The following is a 22,270-nucleotide window of genomic DNA, read 5'->3' as shown; positions in this document are numbered from 1 at the left end:
AAAATCAGCAAATTGTAACTCAATTAGATTGGCAGTTAACTCATAACCGTCAATCCAAAAAGACAAGGACTGAATCCACCGAGTGGATACAATTAAATCTCTCAAAGGTAACAGGGTACCGAACCCCGAAGAAAACACATTACATGGCTTATGAAAACTTTCTATTACTTTACTCGATACATAGGAGTGAGTAGCTCCCGAATCAATTAATACAATATATGAACAACCAATAATAGATAACTGACCTATCACTGCTGACGGACTAGCATCAGCGGTAGCCTGAGTAATGGTAAATAGTCGTCTCGGGTTCTGGTTGGTATTCTTCTTTGGCTCTTCTTTCTTGGCCTGAGGACAATCTCTGATAAAGTGGCCTACCACGCCACACTGAAAACAAGTCTTGGCCCGACATTCACCCTGATGGTGTTTCTTGCATTTCGAACACTCAGGGTATGATCTGAATGAAGATCCGCGACCCTGCACCGAAACTTAATATTACCCCCTGAAATTCCGGAAGCACTAGCCTTTCGTTTGTGATCAGGGTTACCACTGTCGGTCCCCTTAACTGATATTACCACTCACAAGAGGATTCGATGCCGTGGCAGCATTCTTTGCAGTTTGCTCCTTAATCACATGTTGCTCAGCCTCCTCAGCTATTAAGGCTAATTCAGCAACTTTCTTATATAAAGTGTCGTGGGCAATCTTCAAGTCCCGACTGATTGTGGCATTCAGTCCTCTCACATATTTTTGTTTCTGGGTGTAATCTTTCGGCACCAGATCACCAGCAAATTTAGATAGCCGATCAAATTCCATAGTGTATTCAGCCACAGTCATTTTCCCATGAGTCAATTTCACAAAATCTTCCATATGTGACGTTTTCAAAGTGATGTTATAAAAATTTTCCTCAAACATACTCTTAAACTCATTCCAAGTCATTGTGCTAACATCTCGAGTCTGGCCCACAATATCCCACCAGACGTGGACATGATCTTGTAACATAAAGGCGACACAATTCACTCTCTCTGTTCCCGTCACCCCCATGTTATCTAGGATGTAGGTAATAGTACTCATCCATAGTTCAGCTTTAATTATATCAGTACCTCCCAGAAACGTTGGAGGTTGCAGCTTTACAAAGTGCTCAAATACTGAATCTGTGCTGCAGTAACACTTGCTCTACAGGAGCTGCCGATGCCAGTTGCCTCAACCGACGTAATTCATCCTCTCGACGAAGTATGATACTCCTTATTTCTTGAAACATTTACCGCCAATCAGCAGGCGGATTAGCATTGCCAACCCCCACATTATCCCCCAGATTCGGTGGAGGCGCAGGCGGTGCTGGTGGATTGGTTTGGTCTACACAGGCTCTATTTGCTCACCCTGTGGTGTAGATGATTGTGGAGGGTCCATTTTCACAAATAACCCTGTAATCAACAACCCCGACGAGTTAGGAACCAATACCACACTTACACACTTATTGCCTTTAAACCCTAACTCGACTATTCCATTTCATATAAATAAATATTTATTAATTTAATGTACTAAACATGGCTTCATATCACATATATACTAGATGCTCACATACTGCCTAAAATGGAAAGCGATAAATAAATAATCACATAAACAGTTAAGTATTTACTCTCAACACTTACTGCACCACGAGCCGAGCTTGTCTCTAACGATGATTGTACATGTTCAGCTGGTCTACAGGAAGTTTAAAAACCTTGGCACTCTGATACCAAATTACGATGCCCTAACAATTAGGCACGCTAAGACAACCGATAATAAAACCCTAATCCCGCTAAATCGGGATTACTATAAGGGTAAGAGCGGAAAATTTAAACTTTATTTGTAATAGAATGAAAATATAACTTGTAATAATTTTAAACTTTACAAACAAAACAAAACAATAACATGTCTCGGGATCCCACAAAACTTTTCACAAAATATTGCAAGTTAATTCACGTGTCGACCTAAGCGGCAAAATTCGAAGGTACAAAATACAATCACTTATAGACCCAACCTGCTTGGTCTATTGTGGCCCAAACATGTACAAGCACCCCCAAGCTCTCGTATTCATGGCTGATCACAGACTGATTTACCCTTTCTTGCTCAGTAGAGCACCTGTGAGCCAAGCCCAGCAAGACAGTAAAAATATCAACAATCACAATATACATTTCACATATATAATAATGATGCCATTACACTTATTGTCTATTTGACATAGACATGCGTGTTACACTCACACGCCTATTTATGTCTTGTGGCATAGACCCACGTGTTACGCTCACATGTCTATTTACAATAAGGCCTTAGAACGGTTGATCTCGGTTCTAGTTACTGAGTCTAACCAAATTATGCCTTGAACGCATAATTCTTAAATCAATATATAAAGCATGACATAGCATTTAAAGATCAATAATCATTAGGGTAATAATCATAGGTCATATAACCGCTCACTTTAGGGTAATAACCCTAATCCCGATTCTTAATTAACCACAATTATACTATTCAACATGAGCGCCACCGCGCTAAACTCTACATGCTAACTACTGTCTTACCTATTGTCCCGAGTACGTGGAGATACCAAATCCCCGGGTGCTCCTGACTAAGTGCCGGTAATCTTAGTCATAATTTCTGAGATTCACAAATAGGGTTAATCCTTAAATCCATTTTCACATAATTATAAAATTGGCATTCAAATCTAAATAAACATATAAAGCTCAGAACGAGCTTTCCAACGATACTCGAAACACCCAAAATAGAGTCCAGATCACAAAGTTATGAGCATTCGAATAACGCATTCGAAACTGCCCAGAACCACAAGGCGGACTGCGGCACTCCCCCAAGCGGGTCGCGGCTCCTGGTTTGAAATCCCAAAATTTCACAGGGGCGGGTCGCGGCGCCTGGGTTCCAAACCCAGAAAACCCCAAACAGCCACATGATTTCAGCCCAACATGCACAATGATTCCAACCAAAACATGCATACACCTCAAATTCATACTCCATAGATTATAATTATCATAGCAAAGCATTAGAACACATAAATCAAGCTTTAATCCTCAACAAAATATGCATCCAAAAATCAGATTTAACAACAATCAAGATGAGCTCAAAATTGAGCAAAACTCCACACAATTTCATACTCAAAAGCTTGAATACTTAAATCATATTTTCAGCTTGCAAACAACAATAAACAGAATCAATAATCAGATTTCCAACTCAAAATACAACCCTAAAAACTCACTAAGATAGTCTAGATGCATAACCCATAATTCTACAAGCTCAAACAACATAAGAACCACCAATTCCCTTCAATCCACTACAACATGCATTCAATTACCTTTAAACATCAAGAGCACAAAAGATCATCACAATAATCAACATTAAAACTCAAGAATTCAGAGGTGAAGCAATTACCTCAAGCTTTTCCAACAAACTTGCACCAACAATCACAAATTCAAGCTTGACTCAAGGTGAATTTTCAAGAATTAAAAGGATTTGAAGAAATGAGATACAAAGAGAGTGAGGGGGTCGGTTGAGGGCCAAAGAAATCAGAAAATAAGCTTTCTATTCTTGCCAAAAATCTCTTTTATTGATAATAAATCAAATGGTCAAAAAGATCAAAATGCCCATAGGACCAATATATTACATAAGCATAATTCAAGGGCAAATTTGTCATTCTTCACATACCACATTTAATTAAATTTTCAAATTATTCAATTATCAATAAAATCCCGAAAATGTATTTTGGCCCCGAACCCAGTTCAGCCCGAAATACCCAATTGTGACTATACCACGCCGACTTGTTAGAAAATACATGCAGAAGGACAAAACAAGTATACCATATAATAATATAGTCCATAAGCACGTTATAATATTAGAATTACAGTTTTACCCTTCTCAGGTGAAAATTACAAAAATGTCCCTGATTCACCAACAGGGTCTTAACATGTCATTAATCAGTATAATTCACATATATTAAATTATATCATAATATAATTCCACATAAATACACATTTAACTAGTTAGGGTTCACTAATTCATTTTCTTAATCTTAAGGTATTACATCGCATATACCAGTTGGTACCTAAAATTAAGATTCTCAAACACAACAATTAGATAATGTTAAGAGAGAACAACTAAATTAGAATAAAAATTAATTATTTTGATATTAATAAAACTCAGTTCCTGGCAACAGACGCAATTTATGATATGCAAGTACACACAGTCGCAATTTGTAATAATCCTAAAAGATCAAATATCGTCCCACAAGGACTGATTATCAATTAGCAAATAATTAATCTATATTTTTCTATTTGATTAAATAAATATTTAGGATTTTTAAGCAAGAAAAATAATAACAGAAAGACAATAAAAAATTTAGAGAAATAACAATGAGAAGAAAAAATAAGAATTATTATGATTCTCAACTATCATTTCTTTACTTCTTAAAGCGATTACCCAATTTCTCTTCTTCCTATTTAATTGACAAGTTGAATTAAGTAGTTAATAATCTAGTTAAGACTTACAAACCCAATCTATGTAAAAATTCTCTATATATTTACGGTAAAGTTTAATCACAGAGAAAACATTAAACAAAGCAACTCAAATAATCTAGATACTTTCATTCTAAATCAATTTGCATTCAAAACAATCAAAATATATTCAAATCTTACTTTTTAGAATTTTGATTCGAATTCATAGATAACAATTAAAGATGATCAATCAATAATTGCACAATTAAATAAAATTAAATGTAATTGAATAATAGAAGAACATAAAATTGAATATCTATTTTAATCCATAAAAGAAATTAAAGTGTTTCACATAAAAATCTTAAAAGATTTACTATTTTTTGGTGAGCTCTACCAATTGAGTCATAATATATGTTTTATTTGATTTATAGGTAAGAAGGACGAAACTGAACTATATCATGCTCGAGATCATAATCAGTACTGTTGTAGACAGATTGGTTGGAGCACTAAGTAGTAGATTAATCGATGGATTTAAATATATTAAAGAAATGTCAGAAATCCATAATGCAGTTGAGCATTTAAAAGAAAATCTGAAAAGAATTATGGTGGTGTTGGGTGATGCTGAGGGAAAGCAATCTAATACTAATGTGAAAGATTGGTTAGAGAAGCTGAAAGATGTGTCATATGACATAGATGATGTGATAGATGAATGGAACACAAGAATTGAGATGATGGAGATAAGAGATAATAACAACAATCAAACTAATAAGGTTCTTAACTTAAACAAGTTATTATGTTACATGTGCTTTCAATGTGACACACCTCCCAGAAATGTAACAAGCAAAGTAAAATTACATATCAAGTTCTCTGAAAAGGTTAAAGAATTGAATGGTAGAGTTGATGCTATTTGCACTGAGAAGGATAAGTTTTCTTTCAACATGAGCAACTCAACTGCTCCATGTAGCCAACAAGTAGGGGAACCGCGGTTGATGACAACTTCATTCATTAATGTGTTTGAAGTGTATGGTAGAGATCGGGAAGAGCAAGTTTTAGTAGATAAGTTGGTTGGTGATCATGAAGGTGGCATTGGTAGCAGAGATGATAAAAAAAATATGACCAATAATACCCTTCATATTGTTGGAATGGGGGGTATAGGGAAGACAACATTGGCGAAACTTGCATACCATGCTCTAAAGTGAAGGAACATTTCAACTTGAGAATGTGGATTTGTGTGTCGGAACCTTTTGATGAGATGAAGATTATGAAAGAGATTCTTGAATTTCTCAAAGTTTATGATGCACAAAACATAACTCAGTTGGAACTTTTGACGGAACTCATTGCTGATGCTTTAAAGGGGAAGGTGTTTCTTTTAGTGTTAGATGATGTTTGGACAACAAATTATCAAAAGTGGGAGCATATAAAGTGGTGTCTTAAAAGTGGGGATCCAAGAAGTAGAATTTTGATCACAACACGTAAGGAGGAGGTTGCTCAAATGATGGGAGCAGAGGAAAGAATGATCAGACTTATGGTGTTGACCAAAGAGGTATGTTGGTCTATATTCAGTAAGATAGCTTTCTTCAATAGAGAACAAAATAGCCAATTAGAAAGAATTGGGAGGGAACTTGTTCACAAGTGTCAAGGTTTGCCACTTGCTGCTAAGACACTAGGAAGTTTGATGCGTTTGACAAGACATGTGCATCAATGGAATTATATTTTGAATAGTGCTCTGTGGAATATTGAAGATGTTCAGGTCAATGTTTTTGTTCCATTCATGTTGAGCTACCATGATCTACCTCCACTTGAAAAAGTTTGTTTGTTATATTGTTGTGTTTTCCCCAAAGATCATGTGATTGATAGAGATGAATTGATTACAATGTGGCTTTCACAAGATTTCTTTTCCCCAAGCAAAAATCTTGAACAACAAGATTTAAGTTGCATAGAGCAATGGTTTGAGCTGCAGGCTAAAGATTGTTTCAAGAACTTAGCAGCACGGTCGTTTTTCCAAGACTTCAAAAAGGATAACGATCTCATACACGACTTCCTTCAATATCTTACAGCCAAAGAGTATTTTATGGTGGACACTTACAGCAATAATCAAGGCAGGGAAGGTACTGTTAGTACTATTGTCAACCAAGCTAATGAAAAGGCTCGTCATGCTACATTGTTGCTTGAATCTGATAGTCAAATTCCCGAATCAGTGAACATGAAAAGGCATCTGCGTACGCTCTTTATTACTTCAACGGATGGTTCAACCTTCTTAAGGCTGAATCTCGAAAATTTTAAACTTGTTCGAACATTACACTTGTCTGGTGCTAGAATTGCTGAAATACCAAAGGAGATCAAGGAGCTGATACATTTGAGATATCTTTGTATCTCTGACAACTATCATTTGAAGGAGTTACCAGAACAAGTGTGTGATCTCTATAATTTGATGACTTTGAGAATCTATCGTTGTCCTGAATTTCAGACTTGGCCAAAACAAATGTCAAAGTTGAAGAACTTGAGATATTTGTATGTTAAAGGGTGTGATAAGATTAAGGCTCTCCCAGGGTTGACAATTTGGGATGTCAAGATATTTCATTAACTAACTCTTTCTTTATTTGTATCTTCTTAGTTTGGTTTTGTTCTTTTTGTTGTTTGGTCACTCATTTGTATCAATTACCCAATGATGAATGAAATATTTGTAGCCTTTCATAAACTTTATCTACTTGATTATCATTTGTTCTCAAACCTTTGTTTTTTTCATCAAGTATTCTATGAGTTGAAATCAACATTTAATCATGTCCATTGCCAATACTTAAAATATGAACCAGAAGTAGTATGTTAGTCTATGCCTAAGTTTTAGTTAATATAGTTAGATTTAGTTAGTAGTCTCTTGGGTAGTTAAGTTAGTTATTGGTTAAATAACTAACTCTTGCAACTAGTGTTAGGAACTGGTCTATGTCCTATAAATGGACCTGTTCTAGTTCTAATTCATTTTAATCTCTTGGGCAACTTCCTTTGCTAAAAAATCTTTTCATCTCACGATGCAATTCAGTAGTGACAGTGGGTGCTGAGTTTTATGGGAATTGTTCTACGAGAAAGCCATTTTCATCATTTTAAAATACTAAGCTTCAGGTACACTTATGCATATTTCAATGTCACATATTACTTACATCTCACTATGTTTCTTCTCTTTTTCATTTCAGACTTTTTTTTTCAATTAAAGCTTGTATCTTTTTGTTGCTTTATGTATAATTTGTTATCCAAACTGACAATTAAAATGATAAAGTTGAAACATATTGTAAGTTATTGACCTGAGAGAGCTGCAAAAGTGGAAAGCCATATGAAATGTAGATAATTAATTATTAAGTAGAATAACATTTGTTATCCATCCAATCATAGACATATACTTGTAGAGAAACTCTTGTTGGTCACTAAAATCAACTGAAAGAATTTATAATTAATTACAATCTTTCCTAATTAATTACTTAATGGTAAGATTTGCAATCATATGTTAACAGCTTAACCCAAATCGTTCTTTTAGAAAGGCATGAAAGAGGTAGCTTTCACGACATGAAACAAGCAATGTTGGGGTTGGTGGGTGGTGGATGTTTTTAGGGGTAGTTTCTAGGCAGTGTGAAGAAGAAGAAGAAGAAAAAGAAACATAAAGAGAAAGAAAAAGAGAAAGGAAAGAAAGAGAAAAAAAAATATTTTTTAATTATTTTTTTAATTTTTAATTATTAATATTATGTGCACTAATAAAATTTTGTCAAGTGTACACTTGTATACACCGTGACGGTTCACTTTGCCACTTAACAAACTAAAATAGACGGAATAACTACAGAGCAAAATAATTTTCTGGACTAATGAAATTTTACCGGCTGTACACTTACATACACCGTGATGATTCACTTTGCCACTTAACAAACTAAAATGGACGAAATAACTATAGAGCAAAATAATTATCGAATTCAGAGAGTTTAGTCATAATTTTTCGAATAAAAAAATTAAACCGTAACAAACATAAAAATATAAAAAATTTAGCCACAGTTTACACATAATAAAAAAAAAAATTAGAACATAGAAACACTCATCAAGAAGTCCCAACGGTCGAAAATGCTTTTAATTAAAAACATAAGCACTTACATCAGCTAAAACTGACGTTACTTTTTTCGAAAATATACAAAAATCTCTGTATATTACTATTTCTTCTTCACGCCTCCATTTTCACATTCTCAACACCTCTTTCCAAATCTCAATCACCATCATAACACTTATCAATATCCAAAACCCCATTACACAATTCCATTTTTTTTTCTTTTCTTTCTTTGATTCTTATTGATTTTTCTCTTTCATTTTTTGCAGATGGACCCAGAAAACATCGATTGGAACAGCATCGAATCCGAGTTCGTTGAAGATGGAACTTACGAGAACATCAAAGCTCCCAAATGGGTTGACTTGTCTGCTCCAGATGAGCTTGTGGAAGAAGACGATGAAGCTTGGTTCTGCAATTCGAGTAAGACCCTTGTTCTGTTTGGTTGCTGAGAAACTTACTAAGAAAATCAAATATTTGTTTTTAATATTTCTATTTTTTGTTCTTTACAGATTGTAAGCATCCCAAGACTGTTGAAGATTTTTTTAAACCCACACAAAATTCCAAGGTTTCTATTTTTAATTTAATTTCAACCCAAGAAAAAGAAAAACTAATCTTTCATAAATTTATTGATAAAGTTTCAATTTTTATTTTCAGGTCAAGCTATTAAGGTCTTTATCTGTTTCTGAAGTTCTTTCATTTAGAGCTACAAATCAAAGGTATAAAGAATAAGAAGAAAAGAATCAATTTTTAGTTTTCTTTGATAATTATTATTTAAGCTTAATTTTCACTTATTTTTTTTTCTTCAGAGATGTTATGAGAACAAAATCCCAGAAAACAAAACCCTTCAATTTTCCGGGAAAGTTTGAAGAAAACAGGGAAAACAATAATCCAAACACTTCACATTATCAGCCATTTGGAAAATCAAATGTGAAATCTAAAGGAATTCCTGGGCTGAAAAGTACATTTTCGAGACGTGATTTGTTTGGAGGAAGAGATATAGTGAATCAGATCACAGAGTTGTGTTCGGAGATTAAGAAATTTGGTAGAAAAGGTTTGAAGAAGAAAGGTGGAGTTTTGGATGAACTGAAACAGAGAGTTAGAGACAGAGATAGAGAGACAAAGCCTTTGATTGTTAGAGAAGATTATGATGAAATATGATGATGATGATGATGACTTAATGAGTTAATAATGATTTTGATTTTGATCATGTAAATAATTACTCCACACGTTATATTTGTGTATAAATAAATTTGAAATGGGAATTAAAAGTGAAAATTTCTTAGTAGTTTTTTTTGGCTAATTATTTATTTTTTGGGAATTATAAGTTAGTAGTTACCATGTGTTTTCTCGAAATAGGGGTATTTATTGGCTCACATTCAATAGATTTGGATCCAACCGATCCAATTCGATTATTTATTGGATATTGAATTTTGTTATACGATCCAATCCAATCAAATTGAATCATCCAATCTGATCCGATCTAATGGATGTATTTAATTAGATCGGTTTCAATCATTGGATGCATTGACAAGTTTTTTATTCGATTAGAGTGGATCCATCCAATTCATTTTAGTTATTTAAGTTGATTTTATTTTAAAATATAGATATATATTAAAACATAATAATTTTACATGGATAATAAACATTAATTTAGTCCAACCTAATTCTTATGATCTCATAATAAAATCACTAACAAATAAAATTTATTGAATACGCATTGATAATTTTATTAGCATTTAGGAATATGAGAATTAATATATTAGAAGGTTTTTTTTTTAATCTAATGTGTTAAATGTATATTAAGTCAATTAATATATATTTTTAAATAAAATATATTAATATATAAAATTATAAATGTATTTTAAAAATATATAAATATAATTGAATGACTATTGGATGATAATTGAATCGGTTTGGTTGGTTATCCATTGGATCGGATGTCTCATCCAACAACCGATCCGACTGGATTTTCAAAATTTACATCTAATCCGATCCAATTATGATTAAATATGTGACTTGCTTTCCATTTTTTATATTGATATGGATTCTCTTTAATGTTTCATTAATTTTTATATTTTATATATTAAATTGTGATCACTTCTTCTCTAATGTTTAAATTCAAAATATTATGTGGAATTATTATATAAATTTGATCATTTTCTTCTTCTATATGCTTAAGTCATATGTTGAAGTAAATTCAACTTATAACCAGTCTTTTTACAACAAATATCCACATCAGCATTTTACAACAGAAATAAACAACAAAGGACTCAATCCTAGGTGGCTTCGCCTCTACCAGATCAAGAAACAGGAGTTAGTTACAACTGTTATTGTAACTAACTCCTAGATCTGTGATCAACCGACTCACTACGAGTATTTAAACACAGAATCAAAGCAAATACATATAGAGAATACAAATCAGAGAAGATAGAGAGATAAAGAGAAGGAGTAAACCCTAGTTGAAGGCCTCTGCTCCAAGATCCAGAGATGAGAAACCAAGTTCTCCTGGTGAGGAGGTAGAAGAAGGAAGTACATGCACAAGAAAACAGAAATAGAGTTAGATCGAGAACAAATCAAGTGAAGAACAAAAACAAAAAGTGTAAAAGAGAAAATCGAGCTTACCTGGTTGATTATCTGTGACAGGAAGCTCCAAAAATGTTGTAACTCACCATTGTTGATAGTGGATATCAAGCTAATATTTGAGACGAGCTTGACAGAGACGTAGCCCAGATTTTGGGTGAACTCTGAAACAAATTTCTTGGTGTTTTCTCTCCCTTACTTTGTTTTTCATTTTGCTAAACCTAAATCTGTGTGTGAGTGAAGATCCTAGGGTTTCTACTGGGATCGAGCAAGTTCTTGTGAAGAACTTGCTCTGCTAGGGTTTCGAGTCCGTGAGGCTGAGTGTGTGTTGTGTTTGAGTTTAGGGTTTCTAGACTCTTCTTAGAGAGTCTTTAACCCTGGGATCCAAACGACATAGGAAGTGTTGTCGTGTTGGTTAAACACTGCCGTTTTTGTCTAGTTTTTAATTAGACAAGGAAAGGTCAATTTTGACCTTGTATACTGATATTAATAGTTTTGTTGGTGTAGGTTAAATTGGTAAAATCTTACATCATATAATTATATTAGTTATTTTTTTGCAAGATATCCCTTATGTGCCATTAATAAGTATTTTTTTTTTTTTGCAAGATATCCTTATGTGCCATTAATAAGTATTTTGTCCATTCAAGAAATCTTACATGAAAAGAATTGAGTATTTTGCGTCATAAATACTTAAATTGTAAATAAATATTTAAATTTAATATCAAATTATAATTTTAGAGTAGGTATCTAATCATTAAATGTTAAATCATTATCCACGTGTCATTATTTTTATTGGTATATTTAAATTAATTTTTTTAAAAAAATTCATGATCTAGTTCAATTAGGGATTGTCACGTGGTAATTTACTTAACATTTAACAATTAAGTATCTACAAAGTTTTAAAAATATAACTTAGATATTATTACTGCTAAAAATCAAACTTTGATATTTATTTATAGCCGAAAATTAAACTTATATATTTATACTGCAAATTAGTGTTTTGTCTATTTAAGAAATCTTACATAAAAAGTTATATAAGCATCCTTACTATAATATGTTATTGTAGGAATTTTGTGACTCTTCCATAACTGATATAAATAAAATAGAAATAAGATGGTAATTTAATTAAAACTATTTAAATTTAATTTATATAAATATCTTTATATATTAAAAGTGCCTATCTAACGGTATTTATTGGTTTCTTGGTTTAACAGAATATACTTTACAAATAAAAGAATATTCTGTTAAATTTAACGTAGGTTTGATCCTCCCGTTAACTTTCAAAAATATATAAATAAAACTAAACCCTCAAAACCCTAACTCATTTACACCGACCGTGCGACACTTCACTCATTTAAAAAACCAAATGACTCTTTCATTTTCGCTGGGTTGGAGTCGACGATTGAAGGCATAAAGAACGATTTGGGTTCTCAATGGCTACTTTCCAATCAAAAGTTGCGATTTCAGTCGCTTCAGTCGCTGAGTGCAGAGGCTTCAAATTTGTGATTTACCGAAGACTTCTACAACTTCTTCTTCTGCTTCTTTCTTCTAGAGTGGATTGAGGTCTGGGTAATTACACAGTCGATTTTGATTGTCTCAGTCGCATGAATAGTGGTATCAATTGGGTTTATAAATATTGCATGGTATCATATCGGGGTTTGCGATTTTAGTCGACGAATGAAGGTACCCACTCCCACTCCCATCTGGTTTCAGTCGCTGGATTGGGGTACCGAGACCCATGGAAACATTGATTGAATATTTAAAAGAAGGCAAATGTTTGTTCACACATAAGTTTTTGAAGCAATTGAATGTTTTCTCTTGCAGGTGTCCAACGAAGATTTATCTTTTCTTAGGAATGCTCTGTATCGGAGACCACTATTCATAATCTCTTCTGTTGTGGATGAAGTAATTTCTTGTTGTTTTCTATTTAATTAGTGCTTTTCACTTATTTTGTATTAATTCTGTATTGTTAATAGAAGTTTGGGGTCATTTCCAAAAAAAAAAAGAAAGGCTGAGGTTCTCTTAAAAATAAGAAATGGAAGTAGTATCTCAACTTGATTTTAATTTTGAAATTCTGCAGATGTAGAGTTCAATTATGTAGTATGATGTGAGTGTGTGTTCTCTAATTCTTCAATTAATTACAATAATACTAGAAAGCATTAGATTATCGATGTCTTGAGAAGCTTCTGAGATGGTTTGTTTTCAGTCTTGTAAATTTCTAATAGGCACTATAGGTTCCGCCAGCATCTTGAATAGTGATTTATCTCTTGTCGGTTTCATCTTGAATGTATATTGGTTGACATCAACCGACTTTTTATTTTACTTGATGCATTTCAATTTTGGCAACGGGTGTTCAAGGTAATACTAGAGTATTTATTTTACATCTTTAAAGTTCCTTTCTGATTATGTTGCTTTCCAGATGAAGATGTATTAAGCTCAGTCCACCAGTTTTGGCCCAATTTTTTGGGTAGCTCTGAATGCTTGCCTTGCTATTATGATCCTAATGATTTTGACCATAGCTGCCTTCTCATGAGTTGTCATCCAAAGGTAGATTCAGATGCACTTGAGGTGGATGATGAGAACTCTCAAAGAAATGTTTTGCAATACCCTTAGTTAATTCTAATAACTTCAAAAGAATTGACGTGGCTAAGGAGTTCGCAGCTATTATCAAAGAGGTATTAATATTCAAGCATTCACTATCTGAGTTGGTTATCCTCAATGTGAAAACTGATTGTTTTTTATTGCCTTGTTTAATAGATAAAAGTTTAGTGGAGAGAAGGTATTGTTGGTTATCAGAATACAAATTATGACTCTTTACAATGGTGAAACTTTAACTAATAATTCTTTTTCTGTATTTTAAAATGATGTTTTTCATTCATTTTCGTTACATAATATTTTCTTTAAATTTTTCGAAACAAATATATTGATCCTTTTAATTTTTCCGAAACCAAGAGTAAATGTTAAAGTCATATGTTGTTATGACTTATCATAAATTATTTCATCACAGTAAGAATAATTACTATATGAGTATAAATAAATTGAGATAAACTTACTGTTTATTATTAATAACAATGTGTATATCATAGATTTATATACACAATTATGGCATTCTGAACAAATTAATTTTTATAAAACAAATCGTTTAAAAATTACAATTAGTTACCGAATACTTACACAAAAACCAATAGAACTTAAATAAAATTAATATTTACGTGGCTCGCCACGTAACTTTCAACTAGTATATATATGGGTGACTATTCAATGGTTACATTTTTATTGTAACCATATGGTTACATTTTTCTTTAACCTGTAATAGCAGGTTACTAATAGGTAGACTTTCCTTTTTTAGATTTAATTAATTATAATTAACTATTTTCTTAAAATAATTAATTAAATAGACATTCTTTTTTTTAGAATTATTTAATTATAATTAACTATTTTCTTAAAATAATTAATTAAATATTTAATTAACAAGACCTCTTTTAACAGTTAATATTTATATTTAAATCCTTACTTGAATTATTTTAATAATTAAGCCATTTAATTATAATATTTACAATAAAATTTAATTTTTTTACAAAAATTAAACTTCTTTTGACACAAATTAAAATTCTCTTCTTATAATAAATTTTCAAATAATTAATTATTTTTAAATGATATTTAATTATTTTGTTACAATTATATGAACTAAGTATGAGGCCTCAAGCTAATCAATCGATAACAAGTGCAGCCATTTTTTTTCTAAAAAATCCTTCAACTTATTTCATTTTTTACTTTTTAAATATTTAAATAAAAAAATTAAATAATTAAGTGTAATAATTTAAAATTAAGATTACAAGTATAATAAAATTTAAATTATGAAATTATATGTGTATAATTTTAAATTATAAAAAATTTTGCTATAAAATTTTAAATAATTTAAGTATAAAAAAATAAATTGCTAAAAGATCCCTTATATAGTAATAAATTGCAAAAAATAAATTAATAATTATAATTAATTTAATTTTAAAATATAATTAATCTTAATTAAAGTTTTATAAGGAAATAAATGATTAGGTTACTTTCAGGTTACAAATTATTTATTATTTATTTTTATTTAATTTCCAAATTAATCACAACCATTTAATAGTAATCCAATGACTTAAAAAAATGTAACCATGATGGTTACAATAAAAATGTAACCATGATGGAAGAGGTTTCAATAGTTACATTTTTATTGTAACCATTATGGTTACATTTTTTTAAGCCATTGGATTACTATTAAATGGTTGTGATTAATTTGGAAATTAAATAAAAATAAATAATAAATAACTTGTAACCTGAAAGTAACCTAATCATTTATTTCCTTATAAAACTTTAATTAAGATTAATTATATTTTAAAATTAAATTAATTATAATTATTAATTTATTTTTTTATTAATTATTAATTATAATTAGCAATTTATTTTTTTATACTTAAATTATTTAAAATTTTATAGCAAAGTTTTTTATAATTTAAAATTATACACATATAATTTCATAATTTAAATTTTATTATACTTGTAATCTTAATTTTAAATTATTACACATAATTATTTAATTTTTTTATTTAAATATTTAAAAAGTAAAAAATGAAATAAGTTGAAGGATTTTTTTAGAAAAAAAATTGCTGCACTTGATATCGATTGATTAGCTTGAGGCCTCATACTTAGTTCATATAATTGTAACAAAATAATTAAATATCATTTAAAAATAATTAATTATTTGAAAATTTATTATAAGAAGAGAATTTTAATTTGTGTCAAAAGAAGTTTAATTTTTGTAAAAAAAATAATTTTTTTGTAAATATTATAATTAAATGGCTTAATTATTAAAATAATTCAAGTAAGGATTTAAATATAAATATTAATTACTAAAATAGGTCTGGTTAAATATTTAATAAATTATTTTAAGAAAATAGTTAATTATAATTAAATAATTCTAAAAAAGAAATGTCTATTTAATTAATTATTTTAAGAAAATAGTTAATTATAATTAATTAAATCTAAAAAAGGAAAGTCTACCTATTACTAACCTGCTATTACAGGTTAAAGAAAAATGTAACCATTGAATAGTCACCCATATATATATACTAATTAGTAATCAAACGATTCAATTATATATTTATATAGGCATAAGGATGTGGTACGTAACTCCTGTAGGTTGTAATTATATTTATTATTTTTATCAATTATGTTTAAATAATTGTTAAAAATTATTTAAACAAAAATATAGTGTAGTATAAATTCATTAATTAAAGCTAAGATCATCAATCTTGTATAAATGTAAGCCCATGTGATTAGTTATAGGGCTTTTTTCATAAATGTACAACAAAAATAACATAATTACAAAAAATGTGCAAAAAAAAAAATTATTTTAAAAACTTATATATTTTGAAAATTTATTACATGAAACAATACATTTTAACAATTAAATAATAAACTATGTTTATTAAAACTCAAAATAAACAATTTCGTAAAATTAATTAAACAGTTTTATAAAAATAAACAAGTTAATTTTTTTTATTAAAAGATAAATGTTTATTATCTATTTTAGTATGAATTATTATAATTTAATAAGATTTTTTTTAATAAAATATAATATCAAAATTATAAACATTAATGTATATAAATATAAATCAATACTTAAAATTACTAAAAATAAACATGACACATAGAGTGATAAAATAAACATATCTGAATATTATTATTTTATTTATTAAATTAGTATGTTTAATAAATAGAAAACAAAATAAACATATATATACAAAGTATTAATTTTATATTATTAGTATGTTTATTATAATTGTAAACATAAATATAGACATAGACAATTTATACTATACTAAAATAAGTATTTTTTTTTTCTATTGTTTCTATATATTGATTATTTTCTAATGAAATAGTGAGCGAATTTTCTATTGAAGTATAATTCTTACATCAAAAAATGAATAAACAAACATAACTTTATAAACTCCAAAAATTATTTAATTAGAAAAAATAAACATGACACAATAAACAAAAAAAAAAAAAAGATAAACAATTTTTTTTAATATATGTTATTTATTTTCTAAAAAATAAACATAACACACATAGAGTGATATAATAAACTTATGTGAATATTATTATTTTGTTTATTAAATTAGTATATTTAATTAATAAAAAATAAAATAAACACAATAAAATGTTTTATATTATTGGTATGTTTTTTATTATAATTGTAAACATAAAAATAAACATAACCAATATTACCATATATATAATAATCAATAATTATTACCATATATATATTATAAAAGAAATCGAAAAAAAAAGTTTTTAATTATATATAAAAATGTATGAGAAAATGATAATAACTTTTTTTTTTCACATATTTTGTAATTAATTAAAATAATATATACAAAATTGTAAAATGCCCTTTGTTATACATGTAAAAAAAATTACATCAAATTTTACAATTATATATTAGAGTATAATGCTACAAATTAATGCAAATATATCACAAGTCATTTTTTTGCCAAATACAATACAATTTTTACGTATTTCATTAGAGATATTTTTGCAAACTTATATACAATAATAACAAAAAATTAAATTTTAATCGAAGTTAATAAATATATGTACGTATTAATAATGAAAATATTAAAGATACATTAAGGTACCAAGCACCGCAAAAGATAACATCGTTGTTGATATATTTTAATATTAGTTCCTACAAATTTTAATTTAATATGATTTAGAAAACTGCTAACCAATTATTATGTATGTAAATCGGTATAGTATTGAGCACTTTAAGGTGCCACATAACGATAATAATACAAAAAATCATTTAAAAAATAAGTACAAAGATTATTCATAAAAAATATAAAAAAGATTAAATAAAAAATTACTAATCAATTAGTAGGTACCACATCGATATAACATTGAACACACTTTAAGTACTAATAATAAATACAAAGAATTATTAACTAAAAAATTAATACATAGAAAAATAAAAAATAGTATATAAAAAACAAAAACAAAAAAAAAAAACACAATGACAAGTCACTACTACAAAAGTTAGAATTCGCGACGGTTCTAAAAATGCTTTTTTTGGGGGACCGTTGTTAAAAAAATTAAGTAACTATTTAACACCGTCGGAAAAAATCAATATTCCTGACTGTTGTGAAAATTATATTGCTTTATAATTGCGCAAGTGTACACAATCACAAACAAGTAATACAATGATAAGTAAATCAAAGTTCGTCTCCACAGGGACTTTTTACTAAATAATGTTAAATCAACTAAAAGTAATTCCAAGAATTTCAAATAAAAATAAAATAAAGTAACACATTAATTCATGAGAAAAATTTGTAGCCTTGATTCTAAACTTGAGAACTAATTTTTTAAACTAAATAAACTAAAAAATAAGAAACTAGAAGTGATTAAAATGGTGGTAATTTCAGATTAGGAAAATAGACTTGGGTGATTAACTTCCACTTGTATGTCCCAGTTGATACAGCAATGACTCAGCAATCCTGGGAAAGTTAACAGATTTCAAAAAAACTAGCAAGCTTTTTCCAAAACTTGCAATAAACCATTCACAATCTTCACAATGCATTCCTACACCAGTTTAGATCGCAAATAGTCCAATAGAGCATCAAATCCTTAGTTATACATGGTAGCCAAATATTCCTATTTCACTACTAATTAATACCTAAAAGTAAAGGTAAAAATCATGCATCAATTAGAAGGGTTCAACTAGGTCTTACTTTTCCAAGTAAGATCTAGCTTGCTAAATGTTAAAAATGGCCAAAAATTAACATTCATTCAACATTTCATCACTACTAATTGAACTAAGCCAAGATTACTTCATCATTGCAAAATCAAAACACTAGTCCATACAAGGGTTCATAACCACCCAAATCTCAAAAAGTTTAGTTCATAGCTGAAATTAAAAACTCAAAACTAGAAAACATATTGTTCATGGAGTTAAAGAGAACTTGAAGAGAAGGAAATGATACAAACGAAGTAGAGAGCAAGGGAAATGAGTGATGAGCTCAAATCCTTCCTTTGGTTGTTGCCTTCTTCTCCTTCTTCTCAATCTTCTTCTTCTTTGTACTTAGAAACTTTTTTTCTGCTGCAAGTTTTCGTACTCCTCCTTCAAAGTGCAGCCACCCTCTTTTTATTATTACCTCCTCTTTCCTTTTTGTTCCCCAATTAGGGTACCAAAGTTTACCCTAATTGGAAATCCAAGTCATCACCCACTTGTCCTTCATTTTCCACATGTTTGTTGAGTCAATAGCCAAATTCCGCCACCTCAGCTCGTTTTTCTTTTCATTAAAGCCAGCTGGACTATCTGCCAAAATAAACTTACTGGGCTGACAAATTGCTACGCGATGAATGCTACAGCAATGCCAGTCAGCAATAATCCTTTTCCGGCTCCTTTTTCTCCTTGTCCCAAACATTTTCAAATACTTATTCTTGTATTTTTTCTGCTTAAAACACATAAAAACAATAACATAAGTCTATTTAACACTTACTAACACACACACTTCCATTTATTACAAAGACACAACAAACTAAACACAATTACACAATATAGACATTAATTGATCCACAATTCACATTAAATTCAAGCTTAAAGATATGATAATAACTCTAAATCTTAGAGTTATCACTGACGGTTTATAACAATAATTACAATAATAGGCGACAGTTTTTATTGGAATTCGTGAATTTATTGGGCCCTTATACTCGACAGTATAAAATCGTTTCCTATACTATAGGCGACGGTTTTAAACCGTCGGGTATAAGGGCCCAATAAAAAATCGTTACCTACTTCTCATCACATTTCTCACGTGCCCACCTACTTCTTTTCTATTTTCCACATGCCCACCTATTTCTTCTCACCTATTAGTTGTAACACCCTAAGGAACATTTCTAAAGCATAAAAATCGAGCTTCATGCAAACAAACCAAAATTACCATTAAAGCATCAAGCTTTGAGTTCCAAACTCAAACTTGATTAAACAACACTAACATGCATTCAAATCAGCCCAAACCTACTTAAACATGCATAATATAACCTCTGAAAACTACAACAAACATCAACAAAACAACAGCAACAGATTTCAACAATTCTCTTTGAAAGCCATAGTTTTGAGCCAAATTTCATATCTTAATAAAATCAAGTAATCACCAGCCCTATCATGCTTGAATCAACATTTTAAAACATAAATAAACCTCTGAAATCAACATCAAAACACAGTAGCAAAAACAACTCAAACTAAGCATGCAAACCATTTCTTTTTCATCAAAAATCAAGAAACTAAAAGAAAAGAAGCTAGAACAAGGATTATATCTACTAGAATTACTATGAACTTGCTGAAAATCACTTGAATCAAACAAAGAAACCCAGCCCTAGCAGCTCCCAAGCTTGGCCGAAAAGAGAGAGAGAGAGAAAGAGCTTTGAAATTTCTAATTTTTTCTAACTTTTTTACTTTGAATGAAAAATGAGAGAACATGCAAAATAAACCTTTTATTTCAGCCAATATAAATCAAATAACATTTAAATTTCCAATTTCTAAGTCCACTAAAGGACAAAACATAAATGAGGCAAAATGACCATTTTGCCCCTTCACACTAAAATAACATAAAGAGCACTAAAGGGGTATTTTGGGAAATTCTAAATTCTCGGCATATTCCGACATTTCCAATGTCTAATAAACTGTTCCAATAAACTAACATACTAAGTTGTGATTTTACTGAGCCAAACACCGAGTTCTATGTTACCGGGCACCGGAAATGCAAAATTATAAAATTCACTAAATGACATAAAATGCATTTCAAAATTCAAAAATAACAGCATAAATAATTATTTAAATATCTATAAATAATTTTCCATAATTAAACATAATTAATTGCTAATTTCCAAATTAAACTAAGCGGTCTTTACATTTGTTCTCTATTTTTCACACCTTAAAACAAAAATCTTAACTCTCCAAAACCCCACCCACGCATCCGCACCATCGCCCTCCTCTCTAGCCGTCTTCCTCCCTCTCTCGATCTCCCTTTCTTCTCGTCTCTCTCCTCCACCCACCCCTCCTCCCATTGGTCTCCCTCTCCCCTCCGTTGCATACGTCAGACCACCACTACCTTTTGTCGGTGTCCCTCTCATCTCCGTCTCATACGTCGGACCACCACCACCTCTCGTCCGTCTCCCTCTCTCTCCGAGCTCGGTATAAGTACATTTATTTATATTTTTTTTTTATCTATTATATATATTTATTTTGTTATTGTATAAATTTAATGTGTTTTAAAGTTAGTTGTTATTGTAATAAAATTAATTAGTTGTTTTATTTTAATTTAGGTAAAATTATAAAACTAATGCAGAAAAAAATAGAAGAAAATACAAATTTTTCTGACATTAAAATCTGTATTTTTTTTCTCTTTTTTTTTTTTTTACATTCCCGACGGTTTAACACCGTCGCCTATACCCGTTATAGGCGACGGTTTTAAACAGTCGGGAAGTCCACATTAGCGACCTATTTTGCCCATTTTGTATGGTCGTATTAGCGACGGTTATAGAAACTGACGGGAATACTTTAAACTATTTAAAAAGATCAGAAAAAATCATTTTTATAGTAGTGAGTTGTTTTGTTTTATTCAAACATTTATTTATATATAGATGTTATAGATATATCTTTATATATATCCAATGGCGGAGCCCAACCAAATTTGTATATATCTTTAGATTGTAATTGTGTTTAAATTAATATTAGTGTTTTTTTTTATTTTTCTTCATTTTGGCCAATCTTAGACTATGTTTGGTAGGAATTAGGAGCATATGGAGAGTTAATGAAGAATCTGGAATAATAAGAAAGGAGAGAAGAGAGCGTAACAATCTTTTTAAGTTGTTTGGTGGAAGAAATAAAGTGGTAGAATAATGAAATATTAAAATATTTATTTATAAAATTATTTTATTGTCTTTATAAGTAATTTTCTTATAACATATTAAGAGAATATATTTATAATTTCCAACAATTGAAGATGGAGATTATGTATTGTTCTAAATGAATTAATTGTAAAAATATTAAGTCATTTGTAAGAGAATATAAGTTACTGTACTCATTACTAGGGCT

General features: G+C 29.8%; 3 protein-coding genes across 3 annotated transcripts; all 3 read left to right on the top strand.

Annotated features, from left to right (window-relative positions):
- Window positions 1–4,913: 4,913 nt before the first annotated feature.
- LOC133035410 (putative disease resistance protein RGA1) lies at window positions 4,914–5,671 on the top strand. The gene has a single exon (XM_061111282.1). It carries the CDS (start codon window positions 4,931–4,933, stop codon window positions 5,669–5,671), a length of 741 nt encoding a protein of 246 aa, XP_060967265.1. The 5' UTR covers window positions 4,914–4,930.
- A 20-nt stretch (window positions 5,672–5,691) lies between these two features.
- LOC115711042 (putative disease resistance protein RGA3) lies at window positions 5,692–7,056 on the top strand. Its single transcript, XM_030639380.2, has one exon. It carries the CDS (start codon window positions 5,692–5,694, stop codon window positions 7,054–7,056), a length of 1,365 nt encoding a protein of 454 aa, XP_030495240.2.
- Window positions 7,057–8,537: 1,481 nt separating this feature from the next.
- Window positions 8,538–9,833, top strand: LOC115710022 (uncharacterized). Its single transcript, XM_030638323.2, has 4 exons — window positions 8,538–8,970; window positions 9,060–9,115; window positions 9,205–9,266; window positions 9,357–9,833. The coding sequence occupies exons 1-4, from the start codon at window positions 8,820–8,822 to the stop codon at window positions 9,706–9,708; spliced, it is 621 nt and encodes a 206-aa protein (XP_030494183.1). The 5' UTR covers window positions 8,538–8,819; the 3' UTR covers window positions 9,709–9,833.
- The last annotated feature ends 12,437 nt before the right edge of the window (window positions 9,834–22,270 follow it).

This window comes from Cannabis sativa, chromosome 3 (assembly GCF_029168945.1).
Source record: "Cannabis sativa cultivar Pink pepper isolate KNU-18-1 chromosome 3, ASM2916894v1, whole genome shotgun sequence".
Classification (NCBI taxonomy): Eukaryota; Viridiplantae; Streptophyta; class Magnoliopsida; order Rosales; family Cannabaceae; genus Cannabis; species Cannabis sativa.
Note: the sequence above shows the minus strand (reverse complement) of the source record. Positions and strands in the feature narration are given on the sequence as shown.

Excerpts from the sequence above, each read along its gene's own strand:
- LOC115710022 (XM_030638323.2), top strand. The coding sequence starts at position 8,820 with ATGGACCCAGAAAACATCGATTGGAACAGCATCGAATCCGAGTTCGTT. Across the intron at positions 8,971-9,059 it reads AGCTTGGTTCTGCAATTCGA|ATTGTAAGCATCCCAAGACT; the intron begins GTAAGACCCTTG and ends TGTTCTTTACAG. Across the intron at positions 9,267-9,356 it reads TTTAGAGCTACAAATCAAAG|AGATGTTATGAGAACAAAAT; the intron begins GTATAAAGAATA and ends TTTTTTCTTCAG.
- LOC133035410 (XM_061111282.1), top strand. The coding sequence starts at position 4,931 with ATGCTCGAGATCATAATCAGTACTGTTGTAGACAGATTGGTTGGAGCA.
- LOC115711042 (XM_030639380.2), top strand. The coding sequence starts at position 5,692 with ATGTGGATTTGTGTGTCGGAACCTTTTGATGAGATGAAGATTATGAAA.